The 25,477-nt window shown below is 41.6% G+C and overlaps 2 protein-coding genes across 2 annotated transcripts; both read right to left on the minus strand.

Annotated features, from left to right (window-relative positions):
• Positions 1-427: 427 nt before the first annotated feature.
• Positions 428-10,425, minus strand: LOC140066145 (lysosomal protective protein-like). The gene is made up of 15 exons (XM_072113682.1): positions 10,365-10,425; positions 9,946-10,109; positions 9,765-9,876; positions 9,632-9,682; positions 9,060-9,146; positions 8,339-8,494; positions 7,233-7,324; positions 5,946-6,030; positions 5,759-5,856; positions 2,558-2,630; positions 2,275-2,423; positions 2,043-2,118; positions 1,067-1,156; positions 869-970; positions 428-671 (listed from the first exon to the last, which is right to left on the minus strand). The coding sequence occupies exons 1-15, from the start codon at positions 10,365-10,367 to the stop codon at positions 588-590; spliced, it is 1,422 nt and encodes a 473-aa protein (XP_071969783.1). The 5' UTR covers positions 10,368-10,425; the 3' UTR covers positions 428-587.
• Positions 10,426-13,973: 3,548 nt separating this feature from the next.
• On the minus strand, positions 13,974-25,153 carry LOC140066146 (lysosomal protective protein-like). The gene is made up of 14 exons (XM_072113683.1): positions 24,990-25,153; positions 24,808-24,919; positions 24,673-24,723; positions 24,332-24,418; positions 22,547-22,702; positions 20,372-20,463; positions 18,663-18,747; positions 18,112-18,203; positions 16,654-16,726; positions 16,376-16,524; positions 16,189-16,264; positions 14,693-14,786; positions 14,509-14,606; positions 13,974-14,236 (listed from the first exon to the last, which is right to left on the minus strand). Exons 1-14 carry the CDS (start codon positions 25,151-25,153, stop codon positions 14,153-14,155), a joined length of 1,413 nt encoding a protein of 470 aa, XP_071969784.1. The 3' UTR covers positions 13,974-14,152.
• Between the last annotated feature and the right edge of the window lie 324 nt (positions 25,154-25,477).

Below are 25,477 nucleotides of genomic sequence, written 5' to 3' on the forward strand. Positions count from 1 at the left end.
ACTTACAGGTGCAGTAGTACGGTAGTGCCCTCTTACTAGATGCTTACTTAGGCTACATTGACACTACAGTATGGGGGACTTATATATACGGCCGACGTATATACGTATATACGTGCGGCACCGTACCGCTCCGTACCCGGGAAAAAGATAGGACCTGTCCTATCTTTTCCCGTAATACGGCGCCGTGCGCCATGTATCTCTATGGAGAGGGGCGGGGGTGACCTGTGCTCACCTCCTCCTCCTCTCCCCGTGCACTGCCGTTGCCCGCTACGGTATGGTACGGGCGGGCAACGGCAGTGTGAAAGTAGCCTTAGGCACATAGAAATTGCACGATCAGATGCATAAATGAGGTCTCAAAACAGATACGGTATCAGTGAACAGGGAGGAAAACCCTGGCTAAACGTAAGGCCAACACATCCTTTTATTACGAGAAGTCAAATCCTTTTATTACAAGAGGTCACTTCATTGTTTCCATGCAACAGGTGATTTAATAATTCTTTGAAGTAATGAATGAAATGTAATCATTGCAGAGAATAAAAGCAGAAGGTCCAATATATATGTATATAAAGCCGTCTGTAGCGTGAGGTCTAGAAGGGCTCGTTCTTGATGAATCTCTGGAACATTTGGAAAGCTTCTAGAGGTTTGTCTATTGGCACCATGTGACCGGCTCCCTGCCAATCAATAAAAAGCAAAAATATAAAAATTATTGACCTCTTTAATCATTCAGGGTATAGATGCTCCAGACAGAGAATGTCCAGAAGGTGGAAGCAATTGAACATCTACTGACCAAGAACAGTCATTTTGCCTTGTGTTGACAAAGATCTTTTATTAATATGTATTAAGCCCAAAAATGAGAAACATTTAATACCTTTACAGTTAAGAGGGTGAGGTTGGCATATCGTATGGCAAAACCAGCAATCTGGGACTGCTCACCATCTTTGTACATCCAAGGATGGTAAGACTCCTCTACCTACAGAAGAGGTTAGATACAGCAAGAACATAAATATACAGGGAATACATATACTAAACAAAAAAAGAATCTGAAAATTGATAAAAGACTACTTACCTCCAGGCCAAGAGAATCAATGAACCACTCAATACCCAGAAAGTTGCATGCCATGTCTGTATCTCCAGAATATACGAGGATGCGGTACTTCTGCATATAGAGATAGACAACTATTAATAGTAATTTTAATTTTACGCAGAAGCCATGGAAATAGTGTAGTTCAACCTACTTAAATATTTCCTTAAAGGGTGCATGTCAGTAGGTTTGAGTCCCTTAAACCAGTTAGAGGGCGTCATGCAACTTTGGTTGTTTAGGGTCCCAATCCTTTACTATTCCTAGGTAAGTGGGTTCATTCAGATTCCAGGTGGTAAAGTTAGTGGGATCTGGATAACTGAGTCAGCTGCAGTCAGTGCAGCTCGCTTCCTTGAGTATGCCCAATGTCCAAGCACAAAATATGGCCATCATCAAATATTTTTATAAAGTCCTGTACATTCTATTCATCTACTGCTGTCACTGAATATTGTAAAATATGTTCTCATTAAAGCAATTAATTAATTAAAGCTTTCCATTCCACATAGAACACTGAAAATGTGAAAAAATAGGAAAAAGTAAGCCAAAGCCCAAGTCAAATTAAGTGAATATGTCAGAGAATACATAGTTAATAAAAAACTGCTAAACAAGATCACAACCAGATGGCAACATAGTACAGAATCACAAGGCAAGGGATGGCCAGAAAACAAAAAAGTAAGAAGGTCTCTAAAATTCTGGTCAGACAGAGTAAATACAATAGAGTAGGTAAGTCAAATCACTGGCAGAGAAGTGCAGCCTCAAAGAAGGATTTACATTAGAATAATGAGTTAATCACCCGATGTTTTAACCCTTGTCTGGCTTTTAGAACAGCACTGCAGCCTGGTAACATAACCTATAGTTGTGTTGGTCCACGCTTGCCTGAGTAATCATGATTTCATTATGGCAGAGTTTCACAGCATGTTAGATGAAGACTGAAAATGTGATTTCGGACCCCTACTTTACTTACTTTCTCATTTATAATCTGAAGGTATTGCTCACGTGAATCTTCCATCTCCCTATCAAAGTAACGAAACACTTCCTCACTGTAAAACAATAATACACATACAAATATCAATCGGTAGCTCCAAAAGTAAGATGCAGAGTAGAATACAGTCATCTGGTGGGTTACCAACCAAGTAGATTGAGCAAATGAGAATTTTTGGTAGAATAGTAAAAGGAAAAACATTAAAATGTATTACTTGCAGATCTCCCAGCGGGGCAGGTTATCTGGGATGTGTAACGCTGACCGCACCTTGGGGTTTGTCAGGTAGGTAGTGATGTCTGTGTCATTTACACAGGGAACCCCCATGGATATTGTCTTGTTTAATCGGGATATATCCCTCATCCTCTGTTGAAAATGGAAGAATATGTTTTTAATTATCTAGTCAAATATATAGAATGAGCAGGTTGGATATTTCTTCATGTTTACCTACTATCACCAATGTGCCTATTCAGGATTTGGTATCTTGCCTTCATACTTACCGCACTGAGTTGGGAATGGCTCTCAATAGACATTGTACCAGGGTGATAAACTTTAACATGATCCCCATAATCTCTGCAGAAACAAAAGAATAAAACCTATCATATATAAAAGACTGTAAGAAAGGTCAAACACTTTTGTCCCTTAAAAATACATAATACTTATGACCCTTTAAGACATCACAGACATAGAGGTGATAGACACAATGGACATCAACATTACAGAACAATGTATGATCAAATGCTTTGTTCCGAAATAATTGATCAACATTTGATGGATTTTTTTTCTAATGTACACTCTGCCACTAGATCAGTGTTTTACAAAGTTACCGATTACCACTGTAGCACACAGAACGATTATAACTATATTTTCTGGAGGCTACACCAGTCACCAGGAGGGGCTCAGGACTTTGCTGTGAATGACTGTAGCACATCTGCTGCCATTGGACATCACTGGTCTCTCACACGGCTCTGCCGGGATGTTGCTCGACTCTTTTGTCAGTCTTTCCCTGACAAAGAATGTGGGTTCTGTGACTGCTGTCAGTTTCTTGGCCATAACTTTGTCAGCAAGGATTTTCTATAGTGTTAAGGTCAGGACTTTGGGCTGGTCATTTCATTGTTTCAATGTTTCCCGTTTCAATTAACTGCTTAACCCAGTTGTGCTGTGTGACAGGGGACATGAACGCAAGGAAGAAACCACATGGTTGCAATCATTGATGTGATGTCTGACTCTTGCAAGAGGAGGAGGTTGCTGTGCATCGGAGGAACAGGAGAAGGTGAGTACAGCTTTATTATTTTACTGGGGACTGATATATTAAACACTGGAGGCTGGATATTAATTACTGGGGGGATGTATATAAATTACTGGGTCTGGATATTCATTACTGGGGGTCTGGTTATTAATTACTGGAGGGCTGTATATTTATTCACTACTAAAGGGCTGTGTAGTGATTAATTGGGGGCTGTTTATATTTCATTATGTATAGTTATATAATTCATATATATATATTTATTTCCAACCCTACAGTCATAAATATATAACTGTATAATGGGGTGCTGCATATATCAATTAGGGGTTTCTTTATACAGTACTCTGCCTATTAGATGGATTACCCTCTAAGGCTCATGCATACGAACAAATGGTTGCTCACCCAGACCATTGCACATGAACGTAAGGGGGGCCATGTACGGCCAGATCCTAAGGGGGGCCTATTACATGGATAATAAATGTGTATCTTGTCCTGGCTAGATTCTTTGGGGCCTCCACCAGATATTGGGCCCAGGTGCCGCCACCAACCTTTATCCAACCATGAATATTGTAGAAATCACAAACTTGGAACAACCAACTTCTCTTGTTATGGCTGATAGAGTCACCTATTTGGCTTTCATTTAGAAAACCTGCTGTCAGGGGGTTTCAGTCACTTTGGTACAGCACACCAGTCAGTGAAAACTGGAAAGTTAGGCACCAGCTAAATAGGGTTTCCCAGATAATCCAGGAAATTAGCACCAGGTGCCGGATTAACACCGATAACTTGCAGGTAACTGAAAGTGTTCCCTAATTTTGGTGAATGTCCTGCTATTTTACTCATGTTAGGATATATTCGCTTAGGAATACACAATGGGGCAGATTTACTTACCCGGTCCATTCGCGATCCAGCGGCGCGTTCTCTGCGGTGGATTCGGGTCCGGCCGGGATTCATTAAGGCAGTTCCTCCGACGTCCACCAGGTGGCGCTGCTGCGCTGAAGAGCATCGGAACGCGCTCAAGTTCACCGGCCTATTCCTAGTGAAGGTAAGTCCAAGCTCAGAGACACATTTTTTGTTTTAAATGCGGCGGTTTTTCCGAATCCGTCGGGTTTTTGTTCAGCCACGCCCCCCGATTTCTGTCGCGTGCATGCCAGCGCCGATGCGCCACAATCTGATCGCGTGCGCCAAAATCCCGGGAAATTCAGGGGAAATCGGCGCAAATCGGAAATATTCGGGTAACACGTCGGGAAAACGCGAATCGGGCCCTTAGTAAATGACCCCCAATTACCTTGACATTTAGTAAATTTAGTAATTTGTGTGCTGTTCACTAACTCCAGTGCAGGGGTATAACTACTAAGCAGCTGCTATGGGGTCCACACTGTCAGGGGCCCCCTACATCTGGGGTATTGGGTGTGAAAATGCTGTATGTTTGTGTGGTATGTATATACTGTATTTGTATGTGTTTGTGTATGCTCTATATGGTATTGTAGTATTATGTGTGTATTTGCTGTATGTGTGTATATATGGAATGTGCATATGCTCTATATTTGCGTGCATATGTGTATACCGTATGTGTTATGTGTATATGCTGTATGTCTGTGTATATGATGCATGGGTGTACAGGTGGTCCCCTACTTAAGAACACCTGACTTACTGCGACCCCTAGTTAAAGACAGACCCCTCTTCCCACTGTGACCTCTGGTGAAGCTCTCTGAATGCTTTACTATAGTTCCAGGCTGCAATGATCAGCTGTAAGGTGTCTGTAATGAAGCTTTATTGATAATCCTTGGTCCCATTACAGCAAAAAATTTTGAAACTGCATTGTCACTGGGGCAAAAAAAATTTTTGTCTGGAGCTACAATTATAAAATATACAGTTTTGACTTACATACAAATTCAGCTTAAGAACAAACCTATGGAACCTATGTTGTACGTAACCCGGGGACTGCCTGTATATGATATTGTATGTATATGTGTATATGCTTTTATGTATGTAAATATGGTGTGTATTTACTGTGTAAGGCTACATTCACACACATGTATGGGGGGCATATATACGGCCGATATACGTCCCCCATATACTTCTATGGGCTCACGGCACCGTACAGGAGCGGTACGGTGCATGCACGTGCGGCACCGTATCGCACCGTAGCCCGGGAAAAGATAGGACATGTCCTATCTTTTCCCGTGTTACGGCGCCGTGCGCCTTATGTTCCTATGGAGAGGGGCGGGGGGTGAGTTGCGCTCACCTCCTCCTCCTCTCCCTGTGCACTGCCGTGTGCCCGCCGTGCTACGATACGGCGGGCAACGGCAGTGTGCATGTAGCCTAAGATTGTAACTTACATGTGTGAGTAAGCAAATACATCATGTATATTCTTTTTAAGAGGTAAGGGGGGCCCCATTAAGAAGTCTGCTATGGGGCCCTGTCTCCTGCTCCAGTGTATATATGATGAATGTACCTGATCTCTCCAGGTTCTCCCTCCACACATGGGTGATATAGATTATATATATTCAGCTTGGGGTTCATCTTGAATGTCATGAAGTGGGTTAATCGAATCTAGAAAGATATTGAGGGAAATCATCAGGCTTACAATAGTAGACGCTACTACATGACATAATATGACACATAGCGACCATAAAACTTACCGCCGCTTTGCATAAGAAACCTCTGGGCTGCAGTAAATTGCACCGGTCCTTGTCGCAGCAAGTGGATTCTAGACGATCCCATGTGCTGTATGACAGGAGATACAATAAGAAGAATGGACTTGTTAGAAGCGTTGGCCATCATGTTACATAAACAATTGTCAGTAGTTTCCACCATTTCCCCAACTCCGTGGGGTTTATTTATCATTAGGCCCGCCCCATTCTATGAATGTCTGTGGCTTTGGCCCTTTAATACATTTCTCAGCAGAGTCTGCAAATTTTTGGGCACCTTAAAGACACGGCCTAAAATGACCCAGCACTTTTTTTTTGTTTTTCCCTGTTCAAATTCCAAATTCTTGCCCCTAGATCCAGGCACCGTGATGGTGGTGATCTTCTTGTATTTGTTTTCCATGGCCTACATTCTTCTAAAGGGCACTGGGGGGTGTTAACTGGGCCCCTCTGTGCTGTAACTTCAATGGCTGCTACAATGCCTTGCCCCGCCCCCCCCCCCTGCTGTCTCCCCTTTATTATTCCAAGGCTACATTCACACAAATGTACGCTGATGTTTGTTATGATGGAGAGGAGGAATGGTGCACATGTCCTATCTTTTCCCCGTGGTACAATGCTGTACGTGTGCTGCACCATATCTCTCCACGTGCACATTGCCGGCCTATGGTGGGTGCATGTACGCCCATATATACTTCCCCCTACGGTCGTGTGAATGTAGCCTAAAACTACCAAATAGAGCCTTTGCTTCTTAATAGAGCCCCTCTATGCTGTAACTATGTGCAACAGTACTTCCCCCTCTCACTGTGTGTTGAAACTCCCTTTGCTGCAGTAAGATTACAGCAGGCAGAGGAAGGAGGGAATTGATGAGGGAGCACAGGAGGAGGGTGAGACAGTGTAACAGCCTGTGAAGCTACAGCATTGAGGGGCTCTAGTAACACCCCCCAGAGCCATTCTGGCTCATTAGCATAATTTTAAAAGTTGCTTTTAGAAGGAAGGAGGCCATGAATAATAAATATAAGAAGATTACCACAGTCACGGTGCTTGGATCTATGAGTAATCACCCATGGTTTATCATGATGGATTTTCTTGGTAGATTTCCTTTAATATATTCTCAATTGGCTGCATTATGAATATGTGTGGTATAGCTGCACTGTAAAGGACTATACAGCCATACTGTATTCATGTACACCACAAATTTTATATGAAGGCGTTTTCTGCTCATGGCCTCCATGTCATTGTGCAAAACTATTCTGGACACAATACTGCTTACTTTTTACTTACTCTTTATCCATGAGACCATGGTAATATCCAAAATATAATAGAGAGCGACGGTCCATTGCATAATCAGTAATCCCATTTCCTATAGCAAGGCCCTACAATCAAAAAAAGTAAAATATAGCCTTAAAGAGAACCCGTCATGCAAAATAACCCCCCTAAACTAAATATATTTTCATAAACTGCCATTAGAGAGCATTGCCTCTATCCCTTCATTGTCCCTCTACATGCCTGTTAACCTAAGCAATGAGGTCCTAAAGCTGTATGCAAATGACCTGTGAAATGTCCAATGAAGCATTAGCATATTCAAGCTGTCCACTCTATTCATGAGTGGGAGGCACAGCCACACCCCCAGTGCATGACTGACAGCCTGTATAATGATGTGAGGCTGTATAATGATGTGCTTCCTGGTGCTGGTGGCCACACCCCCTGCAGCCTGTGTGTGCATGTGTGTATATAGGAGAGATACAGCAGCTCCAGGCAGCCATGTTACAGCAGAACATGTCAGATTCATGTGTAGCTGATGTCTGTGTCTCTCACCTGTGTATTAGGATGATGCGGCATGTCAGCAGATGCAGCACACACTAGCCATGCTTTACTATACATTACACACAGACATGAGCAGGGGGAGGAGAGGGGAGGGGGAACAGGGGTGACATCACTGCCTCTGACCATGTGAGCAGCCTCATTTACATGATAAAAAATATATGATTTTACAGTGATTAATGTATGAAATAACTAGATAAAGGCTGGGATGGGATCCTTGTGAGCTGCTCCAACAGGTAGTAGTGACAGGACAAGTGACACAGACCTGATGACAGGTGTCCTTTAAGTTCATCTTTATGAAGACAACAGGTATTTTGCCTATACATTATATAGTTATACATTATGGGGGAGATTTATCATCAGGTTCCGAGGTGAACCCGTTCTAATTGCTCAAGGAAACCAATCAGAGCTCAGCTTTAATTTTATAAACATCTGTGGGAAAATGAAAGTTGAGCTCTGATTGGTTGCCATGGGCAACTAGAGCAGTTCTGCTCTAAGAGACTTATGATAAATCTCCTCCTATATATTTATCCATAGACAATGAATGTCTATAGATATTATCTCACCTTCAGGTTTATGCTGCTGTCCTTCATCACCTCCACTGCCAGAGCAGGAACATAAAAGCCTCCATAACTCTCTCCTGTTATGTAAAAATCATTTTCAGCAAATTCTGGGAACAGGCGGAAAAAATCCTTCAGAGCCATGTAGTTGTCCTTAGCGACCTGGGGAAAAAAATAGGAGGAGATATTATGGGGGATTTATTAAGACTGACCAGGTTAGATGGGATAGACTATAGTAAATGTAATGGGCTGGGCGTTCATGCCCATTGATTATCCCCTATAACTATAGATGGAGTATACAGCATAACCAGTAGTAGAATATAATACAGGCAGTTTGGGCGGTAGCCCGGGGCCCAAGCCTTCTATGGGGCCCATGGCCACCCAAACCACCCACCAAATTTTATACTGAGAAAGACCTTTACCCATGAAATTCTCATAGATCTATTCATGCTCTCAATATACATGTACACAGGAATGATTTCAGGACCTTTTAAGTTCCTCCAAAGGTCCTGAAACCGCAGACTGAAAGCAGAAAGAAGGGACGCATCTTCCATTCCCCAAGAAGCTGATTCTAGTACCAGATGTTGGAAGTGATTCCAGACTTGTAGGGGCTATAATATTCTTACAGCCCAGGGCCCATGGTGGTCTTAATCTGGCCCTGAGCATAACCTTATTGAGTTGGAAATGTATGTAAGGTGTGAATAGTGCATTAAGCGGTGGCTCTTACCTGTGCATCACCTATTTCATATTCTTTGTCATCAGAATAGGAATATCCAACTCCAGCAGGAGACTCCAGATACAGGACATTTGCAATCTACAACATACAATTGAATATATAGTAAGGTTAGCATTGATGTCGTGCCGCCATATGGTCCGAGACTGAAACCCAACAAAGTCAACATGAATATGTGGCATGCATGTTCCCTTCTTGTTTGTTTGAGGGTGTGCACACAACTAATATGTTATCATGGTATAAACAAGTATTTAATTGCTCCTAAACCTTTGATGGGTTTAGGCTCAAACTCAAAATAGGACCCTAGAGGTCCAACAAAAGATATTCAAATTTGGAGACTACTGTGTTCTACTTTTTACGGTTTGATGGAAGGTAGTCCCCCAAAATAATTTTATCTAGTGAACCCAAGGAGCCATAGTCACTGCCACTGAGCTATAGGCAATCACAATGGACCAAATGTTGGATATCAGGAGAACAATATACAACATAAAATAATGATAAAATGCCACTGCTATAAGATAAGTATGGTATGAATGGTATGTATATTAGACAATGAAAAATGTCACCTTATTCCAGGAATGTTTGTTGTCTTTTAGGGTCTTTCCGTCCGGTTGAATCTAGTGTAGAGGTAAATGAGAAAATTATATATCTATATTCTCAGAAACAGATCAACAATATTCCATTTTTTATTGGACCCACCATGAATGGACCATGCTCAGTCAAAAGACCAGCAAGGCTGCTGCAGCCAGGACCTCCGTTCAGCCACAAGACCAAAGGACAAGACTTGGGATTATCCTGACACTCCACAAACCTGCAAAGAGGGAGATAGTGAAGATATACAGAGAGTGGGATTGAGGGGTATACATCACTTAAAACTCACCAATAATGGAGATGTTTTCCACCGGGCACATCAAGAAATCCAGAAAACTGTTGACATGAGGGTTGGTTATCCAGACCAGGGAGGTTGGAGATCTTATCTTTCTCTGGAGCAGCTTCTCCTGGATGACCACCCAGAAACATAGCACAAACCAATAATGGAAACATCTAAAAGACATGGCAAATAGAAAAGAAGCAATGGATGTAAAGAGATAAAATCACAACCAAGCCACATTCGGTCATGTTCTCAATCATCACTTTATCTAGAAGATGTATTCTTAGTCCCACCAAATTTTGATGAGGTAACAAAGTCTTTTGTTTATGGTCATCTCTATGGAGCCTGCAGACTGTCCACCAGATAGTGAGAATGAACATTTTAGGCCTGATCTAAGAAGCTAAGACTGGCATAATAATAATCCTCACCATCTCCTGGTCTTTGTCCTAGTCAAGTATGACTTAGATGCTTAAGAAAGAAGCCTTTATAGACAACTGCACATGACAATACCCGTTAACCGTCATATCTACAGAAACCACTAATCACTTCCATATCTGTCATCAAAATCAGAGTAAACCTCATAACTCACCAGAAAATTGGCTTCAATCCTTATGAAGAAACAGTGAAGTCCTACATCTACATGTAAAAGTTCTCCAGTGTTTTTTTTTCAGGTAGAAAGACTAAAAATGTCTTAGTCAAGTTAAACCCTTCTGGATCCAATATGCACCATTTACTACACATGATTTGCCAAAAACCAGGTAATATTAATTCTTTATTTATATAGCGCACACAGATTACGAAGCGCTGCACAGAGTTTCCCAAATCGGTCTCCGTCCCCTTGGGGATCACAATCTAATCAACCTACCAGTATGTTTTGGAGTGGGAGGAAGAAATGACTAGATATGTAAGTACAGGCAGTCCCCGGGTTACATACAAGATAGGTTCTGCAGGTTTGTTCTTAAGTTGAATTTGTATGTAAGACGGAACTGTATACTTTATAATTGTAACCCCAGTGAAAAATTTTTTGGTCTCTGTAACAATTGGATTTTAAAAATGTTGGGTTGTCGTAAGAACCAGGTTTAACAATAAAGCTTAACTGCAGACACCTTTGAAAACATTTATAGCTGTGTATTGTAGCCTAAGGATAAAGTACAGTAAGTTACCAACATCCAGAGGTCCTTGGGTATTGTAGCTCTTGGTACAGGATTGTTAACCTTGAGAGACGCTTCAACATGTACATTCAAACATTTTGGCCAAGTGATAGACTTTTAATGTTGACTAACCATTGGACTGTGGGAATTAGAATTTTAATTTAAATCAACTGTTTCCATGTAGACCATTAAGTTCCAGCGGTTAAAAGTGTTGGCAGCAGTTGGTTAGACGTGGGGACACACGTGATGTTAGTGGTTAAGCCAGTGACTCACACTAGGAAACAGAGATGATGCAAAAACTATTTTATTAGGAGAACTTGCACACAGGTCAGCAGCAGTAACAGGCTGTGCAATGTTCCCCATTGGCTGTCTTGTGGCTGGTTGAAGTTCAGATAATCTTCCCGTGTAATAGGCCTTAAAACTAAAGCACTATAGCAGTAATCTGTGGTGCTGGGCAAATCTCTTGGAAGATCTGCTGCCGTAGTAGCACACAGTTGTGGTGTGTCTCCAGCAAAAGACTCTAAACCGAGGGTTGAGCCTATACTTATATTTTCTAGGACTCTGGAAAGTTCCAGGGTGCTAGTCAATAGACAGCCTGCATTACCCCAGATGGTTACAGAATAGCAACATTATTGCTAAACAGTGTAACTGAGCAGCATGAAATGCATGTACAAACATACTGGGGCTCATTTACTAAGGGTCTGCGGAAACCCGCCGATTTCCAATTTGCGCCGCATTTAACAGGGGATTTTGGCGCATCAACGCCGGCTTTCACGGGACACAAATCGGAGGCGGGCCGTGAGGTGAACTCCAGCGGACCTCAGCGGGGGAAGCGACAGATGCAGGATCTCGGGCGCACGATGTTGGTGAATCGCGCCGGACATCATCTTCGCCAGGGATTGCGACAGGACCGGGTAAGTAAATGTGCCCCACTGTCTGGACAGTAGGTGGCAGTAATGTATTACCACAAGATAGCTTAGCACTGGGATAAAGGGGCTGATGGCTCTTAAAGGGGTTATGAGCTTAAAGGTGGCTTAAGTGATTATTCCTATTCCAGCCACCTACAGGCAGAGTTTAGTATGGACCCCACCTGTGGATCATTAGACATGCCATTCAAATAAAGGGGGAGGGGGGCATTGAAACCCATTGGAGGTTGCTTATGGAAAAAGAAATTGCTATTCCCTGTATTATGCATGAATAATATTTGAATATTTAATCATTTTATTTGCTCAAATTGGTAATTCCCTGTAATGTGTGTTTTGTAAATTTTTTTACAAATTTATATTACCATTACCTAAAGACAGACCGGCATGTTACACATTGCAAGTTAAGCGCTTGACTGAACCCATATCACACGTACAAGGTCTGAGAGTCCAACAGACATTAGAGAATTCCACTGAACTCGGGAGATCTGCCCACAGATTTGTTAGATTCCCCGACATTGCAGGAGAGTTGGCATACATTCCATTCTGGTAATACAAACTAGAAAGAGACAGACAATGGGGACACTGTTATACTTGCAGGGCAGTACTATCCCTAACTTTCTGGAGCTTGATAGAAGCTGCTTGGCCTGGAGAAAACTAGGGGTTCTCCAGACAAGGAGACTGGGGCTCATTTACTAAGTGTCCGAACGCCTTATTTTCGCCGGGTTTCCCGAATATTTCCGTTTTGCGCCGAATTGCCCCTGGATTTTGGCGCACGCAATCGGATTGTGGCGCATTGGCGTTGACTTTCAAGTGACAGAAATCGGGGGCGTGGCCATCGTGCAACCCAACAGATTCGGAAAAAAAGCAGAATTTAAAAAAACGAATTGTGTCGCAAGATCAAGCACTTACATGCACCGGGAAGAAGGTGAACTCCGGCGGACCTCGGGGCAGCAGCGACACCTGCTTGATATTGGGCGCATGACCTTAGTGAATTCCGGCAGACCCGAATCCTCGTCGGACAACGCACCGAAGGATCGGGCCTGGACCGGGTAAGTAAATGTGCCCCAATGGGGCAGATTTACTTACCCGGTCCTGTCACGATCGCGGTTGTCCGGCGAGGATTCGGGGTCTGCCACGATTCACTAAGCTCGTGCACCCGAGTTCCTGCATCCGTCGCTTCTGCGCTGAGGTCCGCTGGAGTTCACCTTCTTCTTCCTGATGCTTGTAAGTGCGTGTCTTGTGACACAATTCTAAATGTTAAATCCTGTGCGTTGTCTGAATCCGTCGGGTTGTGTGACGGCCCACCCCCTGATTTCTGTTGGGTGCAAGCCGGCGCAGATGCGCCAAAATCCGATCGCGTGCGCCAAAATCCCGGGATAATTCGCAGCAAAACGGAAATCATCAGGAAACCCGATGAAAATGCTTCCGATGGACCCTTAGTAAATGAGCCCCAATGTGCGTTTAAGCCAAACCAGTAGATCTATTCCAGAAGGAACAGACTCCCAACTGTAGACAGCACTGTTTCGACCTAGTTGGGTCTCTTCAGTACAGCGTAGGGAACTGGTAGTGTCAGAAAGTATGAGTTCTCCTTATGGAGAGTTTGCCAATTAATGCCGCCTCATAGGCATGTGGGCTACCAAATGCAAATACGTGTAATCTACGAGTGTTCAGTCTGCAGTCACATACTATATATTAATGGCTCAGGGTTTAGTAGCGGTAGTCTTATATTTATCAGAGGCACAGACACCCAGAATGGTGTTTAATGGTGTTATGTCTGCTTTCAGAAGCATAGCTAGTGCCCCACAAGTGTTGGTGTTTTGGTTCAAGGGTTCCACTTGGGTTCCTCTACCAATTTCATCACCTTGGCACCACCAGTCCTTAAACAGAAGGAAGACATACTTCACATGCTATGCCAATGGTGGACACATATGTTTATTACATGAGGATCTTTTAATGTTTTCACACACCTGATTCTGATATTTAATCTTTTAATGTTTTCACACACCTGATTCTGATATTTAATCTTTTAATGTTTTCACACACCTGATTCTGATATTTAATCATTGCAGAGAATAAAAGCCAAAAGTCCCATACATATGTGAGCAGTAACATGAAGAGAGATACGTGTGGCCGTGAGGTCTAGAAGGGCTCATTCTTGATGAATCTCCTGAACATCTGGAAAGCTTCTAATGGTTTGTCTGTAGGCACCATGTGACCGGCTCCCTGCCAATCAATGAAAAGCAAAAATGTAAAAAATTTTTGATTATTCAGGATGACTTTTAGCAGATGAGCAGAACAGTAAGTACAATATCTAGGCCCAACATCTATAGGTAGTGGGCACATACTGGCCGAATTATGTCTACAGTTTTTTGTTTTAGTTCCTGAGAGATTAGATAATGGTGATGAAAAGTTGGGCAAGGATGATAATTCAGAGGAACAACATAAAGTGAAAAAATGGAAAAGCAACAAAACTGTTAAGGAAGACAAGTGGATACCTTTACAGTTAGAAGGGTGAGGTTGGTATATTGTTTGGCATAACCGGCAATCTGGGACTGGCCGCCATCTTTGTACATCCAAGGATGGTAAGACTCCTCTACCTACAGAAGATGGTTAGATACAACAAAAACAGGGAAAACCTATCTCAGAATTACTGTGAAATTGAGATTCACCTATGTCTACCTACCTCCAGGCCAAAAGAATCGAAAAACCACTCAATTCCTAGAAAGTTGCATACCATGTCTAGATCTCCAGAATACACCAGGATGCGGTACTTCTGCGGAGATGGATAGACAATAGTGCATATTGGTTGAAAGCTTTGCCTAGCAACAGTGGGGTATAAAATAATGATTGATGTGACATCAAATAGCAATAGTCTTCCATTCTGCTTTAAGGAAACTACCATCAAGCATCGTAAATCGGTGGCACTTACTCATACATCCAGGCACCATGACTCTTATATTTGTTATCCTTCTAAAATCAACTTTTTAATTATGCTAATAATACAGAAGGGCTCCGGGGGGTGTTACCAGAGCCCCCATGCTCTAGCTTCACAGGCTGTTACACTGTTTTACCCTCCCCCTGCTACCTCAGCACTTCCCTTCCATATCATCTCACACATTGAAAATGGGAAGTGTCCTGCACAGTGTAACAGCCTGTAAAAAGCATTTGAGGAGTTAAGGTCTTTAGTGAATCTGAAAAAAGTCACAAACCGCCCTATATTGAGTTAATAACTCGGCAGCAAAGTTGACAATGGCAAACTTTGAATGGAGACTGTCTGAGACGCAAAGAAACTCGCAAAAGCAGAAAGAAAATTCAAGCCAAAAATTAGATACGTGTGCTTCAACATTTCCCCATCTTAAGAAGAAGGTAGAGTTGATCTGAATAGTGAAGCAGGGAGTTGTCAGCTCCCTGCTCTACCTTTCACCTTGTACTGCTGGATGCAGGCAAAACAAAATAGTGACCTTGCTGCTTCAAGAACTGACAACGGAAATCTGATATGTGCTGCATGGGAACAGGATAAGGTAAGTATTACTATTCATTTGCACAAAGGCTGCGTGGAAAGGCCAATAAGTGGGTGTAATATGGTTTGGGAATATTATTCTGTATGGATATACCAATTTCATGAATTATAGTGTACAATGGGGGGGGGGGGCATTATACATTTATACACAAAGGGGGTATTGTACCAAGTGGAGGCATTTTTGGTTTGGGGCACTAATGGAGGACATTACATTGTGTGAGGATGTAATATCCTAATAGGGATTCATTAACTTAGGCTACATTCCAACAAACGTATGGGGGATGTATATACGGCTGACATATATACGGTGTATATACGTCCCCCATGCACCGCAATGGCCTCACGGCACTGTACCGTTCCTTAGCCAGTATAAAGATAAGACATGTCCTATCTTTCTATGGAATACGGCGCCGGGCCCTATGTTACTCTATGGAGAGGGGCAGAGGTGAGCAGTGCTCTCTCCCTCCAGCATGGCGGGCATACATCGTGTGCATGTACCCTTAGGGGAATTTTACTGTGAGGGGGTTTCAAGTCATTATGGGGCATTACACCTTGTAGAAGCTAGGTTAGGGGGTATCACTATCAAGGACCTAATGACCAGTCTTTGACATAGGGAATTCCTTTTACCAAAATCACACGCTCCTGCTTTACTTACCTTCTCATTCAGAAGCTGGAGGTATTGGTTGCGTGCATCATCCATCCCCATTGCATAGCTAATAGACACCTTTTCACTGTGGAATTATACAAGGTGTACTTTTTTAACAAAAAAGCCAATATTTAAACTGGTGGGGATTTGTTCCATATTGTTATAAATGGTTAAAAAAAGACAGAAAAAAATGAACCTGCAGATCTCCCAGCGGGGCAGTTCATCCGGGATGTGTAACGCTGAGCGCACCTTGGGGTTGTTCAGGTAGGTAGTGATGTCTGTGTCACTCACACAGGGAACCCCCATGGATATTGGCTTGTTTAAGCTGGACAGATCCCTCAGCCTCTGTTGAATGTGAACGAACATTATGAAAAATGAATACAAACTACTAATAATGTCTAAATAACTTAATTATTGATTTCCCACGTTTATCTGCTATTCTGTATGCGCCTTATCTTACTTTCAAATACTCACCTCAACGAAATGGGAATGACCTTCACTTGACATTATACCAGGGTGATAGGCCCTAATATAGTCCCCATGGTCTCTGCAGAAAGGAAAACAAATAACGCTTATGTGTGACCCTTCAGGAGTGTAATCTGTGCTAATTGTGCTTGAATAGTCCCTTTGTAGGTGGAAAATCACTCGGCCTGTTATTACACGTTGTAAAACACCTGTGTACAAACAAAATTGTGCACTGTATGTAAGTAGGGTTCTCTTGAAGGTCAAGGAATGGGCCTGCAGGCAGTGGCGTTACTAGATGTTGATGGGCCCTAGTGCACAGTCTGTGCCAGGCCCCCGACTATAATGTATGGTTTATAGTAATAGTCTTCTCATATGGGAAAGTGACACCACTAGGGGCCCCATAAACCTCTTGGGCCCGGGTGCGACCTGTCTGGAGGTATTGGTTAATGAGTATTATTGTACTTCTGCAGGCCTGTTTCTACCACTGTATGGGGAGTGCCGCCACCCATGTGCTACTGGTGGGGGATTCCCCTGCCCTCCAGGTTCCAGTATATAAAATAATCTAAAAATAGTATCTGTGTGTTTAAGACTTGTATACTAATGACATCTCTGCAGTAGGGCTCCCACTCTATATTTATGTAATGAACATGCTTCTGGTGCTTTACTAACATAGTGAGCTTGCTTCTGGTGCTGTATTTCTTTTAAGGGAACACGGTTCTGATGCTGTATTTATGGTGCTGCATTTGGGGACTAAGCTTGGTTCTGATTCTGTATCTGTGTACTGAGCTTGGGACAAGTGCTGTACATATAAAATAAGCTTTGCTTGGATGTCATATTCATGTGCTGAACATAGTTGTAGTTACTATACATACATACATACAAACATCAATAAATGCTGTATATATACAATGTAGATCTACTGCATACATATATATATATATATATATATATATATATACATATAATATAATAGAGAGAGAAGGAGAATGTAGAAAGGCAAAAAGCAGCACTACAGATGATATGTAGTGAAAGAATCAAGTGGATGAGCTTGGTGCTGGCACTGTATTTATGTACTCAGCACAATTCCTGCTATATTTAAATACAGAGCTTGGTTGTGGTACTGTATTGATATACTGAGCTGATGCTGTATTTTTAGACAAATTATTATTGTTTCACTTTGAATTTTATAGTAAAGTTATAATAAAGTTAGAGGGATTGGATAGACTTATAGACACTTAAGACACTTAATATAGAGGCACTATATGTATATAGTTCTTATCGAAATTTTATACAGGGTGCACTATATTATTATAATTTTAATGAAAGGGGTGGTCACTTTATAAACCAAAATACATTAAATTGGAGGAAGCACTGTATATAGTAACCAAGGGCATCTATGTGGTCACCCACTCTCTGGATTGCAGCACAGTATATCTCGTCTGTATATACACATCTTGATCAAGGTACCTGATCTCACCAGGTTCTCCCTCAATACATGGCTGAAAAAGATTATACGGATTCAGGTTGTGATTTATTGCCTTGGAGATAGCCGAGCCAATCTAGAAGGAGAAGGATAACCATATTCATACTTACATGAAGTTAGGTGACTGGTGTGTATGTGATACTCTCATGTAGTCACATCCATATGTATAATTATTGTACAGAGCTATCACTTATTATATATCTGATATCTGTATCGGTGGAGGCAGGGTCGGCTCCAGGTTTCAGTAGGCCCCTGTGTGACAGAGCCTCAGTGGGCCCCTTTGCAGTGAATGTGGCAGCATTAAAAAATTTAGAAACTAAAACATTCTCCTGTTCTCTAAAATATTCTCTAGTTTATCATACCCTTTATGATTATTTTATATAAAGTCCCCTCACACCCTATGGATTCATTAGATTCAGCCCCCCCCCCTCACCCCTACGGATTCCTTATGTCGGCCCCCCAGCAGCGCTGGGCCCTAGTACTTGCCCAGTGTTGGCAATGGCCCTGGGTGGAAGAAAGTCACCATAATACTCACTTCTTTCTTACAATCCTTATTGTTGGGCAAAAGGATATGACATTGTTTCTTTCCACAGCAAGCCGATTCCAGCTGAGACCATGAACTATCAGGAACAACAGGAGAGACAAGAAGTGACAGACTGAGAAGTATTAGATATTATGTTCTGATATGATCAATTATCAGTATTTTGCGTCATTTTCACACATTTTGTCATATTCGAGCTTTATGTTAGGTTATTGATAGGAACCATTACTACTAGAAGTTTATATCTCCAGGGGGCACCATGCAGCCTATAGGTCTATAATAGTGACCCAGTGGGACTTTACCAAGTAGACTAAACTCCTATGTAAACCGCCTATTGTTGTAATTTGAATGTAAAGTGAAAGGGGAGAGATTGGGATGAAGAAGTGAGTGTACTTCACTTTTATTCAAGGAATATTTAATATTACTGTTAAAAAATTAAATGTTTCATCCCCGTGGATGGAGAAGGCACCTTTTACAATTTACACTAAAAAGTATATGTGTTCTTCCTTTAGTTAGAACCTCCACTGATATAATTTAGGTTCTTCATAGCTCCTTTTTCTATTGTAAGGAACTATAATATTAGGGTAGAAATAGGAACATTGTTGTGGTTAATGCATTCCTATATATCTTTTGCATTATCTTTTACCCTTATTATAAAATGGAAACACATCTCTATTTCAGCGTTCCCCTTCTGAGATCCAGCTGCCTAACGTGTGCCAGTATATGTTACTATTCACATTGATACTCACCACAGAGATCTGTCCCTTGACTAGAGGACAGAGCGCCGGGTTTGACTCCTCTAGGCTTCCATCAACACATGACTGCTGAGTCACTGCTCCACCACTACTGCTGACCAAGACACTACTCGGGCAGCAGCGTCTCTGAAGGGAAACCCTCCCTATAGAGGAACGTATTTATTATTGACTTTTTGCCAGTTTTTTCCGACAGTTTATTTGGCGCAATTTTTGGTACACGGTTACAGCTGCAAAAAGCTGGTCTACGGAGGTCTACTTCACCTTCATGAATGTGGAGGCGGCTCAGACCATTTTTGGTTGTCCGCCCTTGTGCCACAATCTAACATCCCAGTGTAAATTACTGCACGATTCGTATGCCAAAAAACAACGGACCCTGTGCCACAATTTATAAATGCCCCCCACCCACCCCATTTCCCGCTTTGTTTTCTAAGTTATGGCTTAAAAATGGCTTGGTCAAATGTTTTGTACAATGTTTTGTATCAATGTGGGAATGGACGCTGGTGGGGGGCAGAAAAATCTTCTAGTCAGGGGCCCCAAAATACCTAATGGCGACCCTGATCAGGAGCGGATGCAGCCGGGGACACATATACTTTTTTAATCTAAATTCTAAAAGTTGACAATTGCATCAACGGGAATAAAACATTCAATTTTTTAATAAATATTTATTTTTATAAAAGTCAAGTTTTAAAATACTCACATCTTCACGAATCTCTCATCCTTCCCTTTCCGTTCCTGTTCCATAGGGATTTTATATGTACAAAGCAAAGTTGTATAGGTTAATTAACCCTTAATTTCAATGAATTTCTACAACAGCGGTAGGATGAAATATATTATTGGCAGGGGAAGAAGCCATATACAAGTTAGCGAGTGAGAGTGCATGCTGCATAGAGATTAGACATACAGGTATCCTCTATATACATACTGAGTGTATAATAACTTGTTACTTACCTTTTATCCAGGAGACCATGGTAATAGGCAAAATATAAAACGGAGTTATCATTCAATATAAAATCAGTAAGTCCATTTCCTATAGCAAGGCCCTAAAAGTCATAAAAATATAGCATTCATATTTCCTGTTACACAACCCCCTAGGGCAGTGATGGCGAACCTTTTAGAGGCAGAGCGCCCAACCTACAAACAAAACCTACTTTTATGTCGCAAAGTGCCAACATGACAATTTCGACAGTAACCTAGTGATCCAAGCTGTTTTACAAGTTTCAATCGTATTGGCATCCTGAGGACACCAATACAATAGAAAGAAGATGGAGACATTTGAATTATAGCTTCCTTCCAGGGTCCCCTGAAGAGGAAGAATCAGGGGACCCAGAGCAGGAGCTCCAACGATAATCCATCTCTATCCACACCTTCTCGTGTAGTCCTGGCAGCTGGTGGTGGGGTGATGGCCTGGGTGCCCACTGAAAGGGCTCTGAGTGCCACCTCTGGCACCCGTGCCATAGGTTCGCCACCACTGCCCTAGGGACTACACAACCAAAGTTAGAGGCGCCTGAATTGACACCCCTCACTTCACTTGTCACAGCTCATTTGCTTATATATATTGAGCTTTTTTTTTCTTGTTATAGATAAACTGATGAGTTTTCACATAAAAGAGGTAATTTCATATCCTCCCTGAGGGGTCAAGTAGTTAAGTGGGGTAAAATTGGGTGACCCATTTACTAAAAATACTGTAAATATTGTGAATACATTATAAGAAAATTATTTATTTCTCATGTACATTTTACACATTTTTTTGTAGAATCACTTGCATTTATTTATTTTAATGAATTTTATATTTTTTTTATATTGTTATGTAAAATGCCTTATATTTAACAGTTTAAAAAAAAAATCTAACATCAAAATCCATAATGATAAACCGCTTACTCATAGATCCAGGCATCGTGGTAATCGTCTTATATTTGTTATCTATGGCCTTCTTCTTTCCAAAATCAACTTTTAAAATTATGCTTATGAGCCAGAAGTTCTCGGGGGGGGGGGGGGGGGGAAACATTACCAGAACCCCTCCTTGCTGTAGCTTCACATGCTGTTACACTGAGCAGGAGCACTCCACCCTCCATCTGTGTGCTGAAACCTCCTTTGCAGCAATGAGATTACATTAGGCAGAGGGAGGGAGGAGTGCTGAGGGAGCATCTACTATTTCCCATCTCCCATGCCTCTTCTCAGCATGTTGTGTGACCAGGATGATGTCATCTTAGGCCCTTCACCTTTGCAACGTGTACCCCATGTATGTATCTTAGCACATGAAATCACAGCATGCCTCCAGGGACTTCTACTCCATCCCATCCTTCATGGAGGTATGCTACGATTTCACGTGATCGGATACATACATAGAATAGACGTTGCAAATGTAACAGGACCTCAAATGACACCACCCTGGTCACATGATATTAAGTGGCCAATGTTGTAACAGAGCCCTGTCTCAATGTTCCAAGCAGCAGCATGTCCTTGCAGTGAGATCTGTCAATCAGGAACAAGGAGGCAGGGCAATAAACACTGCATCTACTGGACCCCATTGCTATCATTGGAATCTTTAATCGTAGTTTTTAATGAAGTATTTATTTTGGGTACACAAATTTAAAAGGAAGGGCTAATTAATCATTTTTACAACTGCCGAGTTCTACATTTATCTCTGCAGTGATACAGAGGTGTTTCTCCGACATCATGTTGTCTGTGGGTTTTTTTTTATATTTTTATTATTGTGTCATTTGGATTAATAAATGTCTGCATGGTTTAGTATATGGTTTATATGTTTATATGTCTATGTGACTTTCCCCTTGTATTGGGGTTATCACTAAATGCAGTAAACAGAGCTTAATCAAGATGGCCGTCCCCATCAGAAAGGAAAGAGAAGAACATTGGGGCAGATTTATCAAGCTGTCTGAAAGTCAGAATATTTCTAGTTGCCCATGTCAACCAATCACAGCTCAGCTTTCATTTTACCAGTGCTCATGAATATTTTAAAGGGGAGCTGTGATTGGTTGCCTTGGGCAACTAGAAATATTCTGACTTTCAGACAGCTTGATAAATCTGCCCCATTATCTACAATAAGAAAATAAGAACATATTAGTAGGAAGATATATTTGGACAACACATTGGTGGCTTTGTTACCTTTAAGTTTATACTATTATCTTTTATGACTTCTACTGCCAGAGAAGGACAATAAAAGCCTCCATAACTCTCTCCCGTTATATAAAAATCATTATCACGGAACTCTGGGAACAGACTAAAAAAATCTTTCAGAGCCATGTAGTTGTCCTTAGCATTCTGGGAAAGAAGAAAGGAAGACATGTTATATACAAATAAACCTCATCCTTACTGTATAATCTGCATGGACGGAGCAGCATGGCACAGCAGAGAAATGTCTTAGACTATTGAGGTCTACGGTAAGTGGAGATGTATAGAGCCTTGTCCATGAACATACTATAGTCTTATTATTCTGCTTTCCCTAGGCCTCAGATTGTAAAACCAGGGCTGGGATAAGGGTTAGGGGAGGTTATGCACCTGCCTAGTTTTCCATCATATGTAATGCTGGGGGTTGTGATTTTAATCCATTTACTCTTAATTTCTTGGCAAAAATTACATACATTTTTTGTTGTGGTTCTCCTGCTACAGGGACATGAGACGACATCATCATCCAGGTCCTTAAACTCAGGAAGAAATAACAAGCCAATGAGCAATTCCATCAGTATTTGGTACAGGAGCCTAGTTAGCAGTAAGTACCTCTAACAAGAGATACCACTCCTTGGGCCTCTCCACTATTAGCTTTCTGCTCTGGGGTTTCCATTGTTATTATTATTTGCTCTGGGGTTCTTTTTTTAAATGGTTTACTCTGGGGCTCTGGGGTCTCCTTTATTATTTTTATCTTCTCTTGTGTCTCTATTATTATTTTTATCTGCTCTGGGAGGGGGGGGGGGGCGGTCTACATTGATTTTGTCTGCTCTAGGGTTTCCATTATAAGTATTATCTTCTATTCTGTCTCCATTATTATTGTCTGCTGTGGGGTGTCTATTATTATCTGATCTGGGGTCTCCACTATTATTATTATTATTATCTGACCCATGCGTCTCCATTATTGGTTACCTGGTTTATAAACTATATTCTACTCTGGGCTCTCTATTATTATTCATTGGACGGTCTGGGATCTATATTAGTTATTGTCTGAAAACAGTATTTGGTTTCCGGTGATGGTATTAAGTGATGTAATTTAGTGGGAACATCTAGGGCAGTGATGGCTAACCTATGGCACTGGTGCCAGAGGTGGCACTCAGAGCCCTTTCTGTGGGCACTCAGGCCATCACCAGAGATGACTCCAGGTATCTTCCTGCAGTCCCAGACGGCCCAGGACTTGCTGTGCACAGAGCTATTTTAAAGTGAGAGCTCTACCTGGGACTATTTTCTGCTTTATTGCTCTCCTCAGGGTGCTGGTATCAATGAAAACTGTGACAGAGAAGGGAGTATAAATCACAAATTACATTTCTGTGTTGGCACTTTGCGATAAATAAGCGGGTCTTTGTTGTAGTTTGAGCACTCGGTCTCTAAAAGGTTTGCCATCACTGATCTAGGGGATTGGTTATTAGTGCTGCCCCTTAAAGTGGCACGGTATGACAATGCAGCTATTAGACTTTTAAAGTTTGTGCATGCCGGATCTTCATCTAAATGCGATTTACTGTAAAATTTTAAGAACTGCCATGATGTTTGCTGAAAGGCAGCGACATCTCAGAGTTACACATAGTTACAATGAGTAGCCCATGTGTATTTCATCTTGCTCATGGTTGGAGACCCCTAAATAAAGTTTACTTTAACTTCTTCTCTAACAATGGTAAATTGAAAATCCCTGCAGGTCCGCCTATTTTGAGTTACTTTGTACTTTGTAAAAAAAATGGTAGTTTCTACCTGTGCGTCACCTGTGTAATATTCTTTGTTATCAGAGAAGGAAAATCCAACCCCAGCAGGAGACTCCAGATACAGAACGTTTGCAATCTACAACATGAAGAAAAGAAATAAGGAAGGGCAAAGTATATATTATTATATGTATTATACACACACACTGAATAGCATAATATTCTGTATGGCTCAAGCTACAAATCACATAGAAAATTAAAAAAATATCCTTTAGCTGTTGCTAATCTACAGGCAATGACAATGAACCCATATCTGATAAGCTAACATCCCTTTAGGAGATCATGAAATATGAAACACAGATTATGCCAAAATGGGACCATGAGACTTATCACCTTATTCCATGAATGTTCATTGTTCTCCAGGGTCCTGCCATCAGGTTGAATCTATTATACAGATGAATAGGAACATGATATATCAAAATTCTCAAAAAGATCTTGTGAGGTTGTCAAATGATCTACTAGACCCACCAGGAATGGACCATGCTCAGTCAATAAACCCATGAGGCTGCTGCAGCCAGGACCTCCATTCAGCCACAAGACTAAAGGACAAGACTTGGGATCATCCTGACACTCCACAAACCTACAAAGTGGGAGATAGTGAAGATATACAGAGACAAGAGCTTGAGGTGTACACGTTGCTGTCAACTCACCAATAATGGAGATGTTTTCCACCCGACGCATTAAGAAACCCGGAAAACTGTTGAAATGAAGGTTGGTTATCCAGACCAGGGAGGTTAAAGATCTTATCTGCCTCTGGAGCAGCTTCTCCTGGATGACCACCCAGAAGCATAGCACAAACCAATAATGGAAACATCTACAGGACATGGTAAAGGCAAGAAAAAACAATGAATAAAAAGCCAACCAAGCTGCGTCTTCCACAATCCTCAGACAAAACCCCAACAACACTTAACTTTGCACATATACATAACGCGCTCTATTTAGTTTGGGCATATCTGGTAAAATATACATATCTATATTACATATACGGCAAACCCACAGCTTTGGTTGAGCCAAAAGAAAGTCTACTAGGCACAGGCCCTATATCCATGTTTATGGAACCTGCAGATTGTTTCCAAAGGTAGATATCAGGTTGAAAAGGGATATGGCTCCTATCCTATAATCCAACCCAAATTTAGAG

Source organism: Engystomops pustulosus, chromosome 6, assembly GCF_040894005.1.
Source record: "Engystomops pustulosus chromosome 6, aEngPut4.maternal, whole genome shotgun sequence".
Classification (NCBI taxonomy): Eukaryota; Metazoa; Chordata; class Amphibia; order Anura; family Leptodactylidae; genus Engystomops; species Engystomops pustulosus.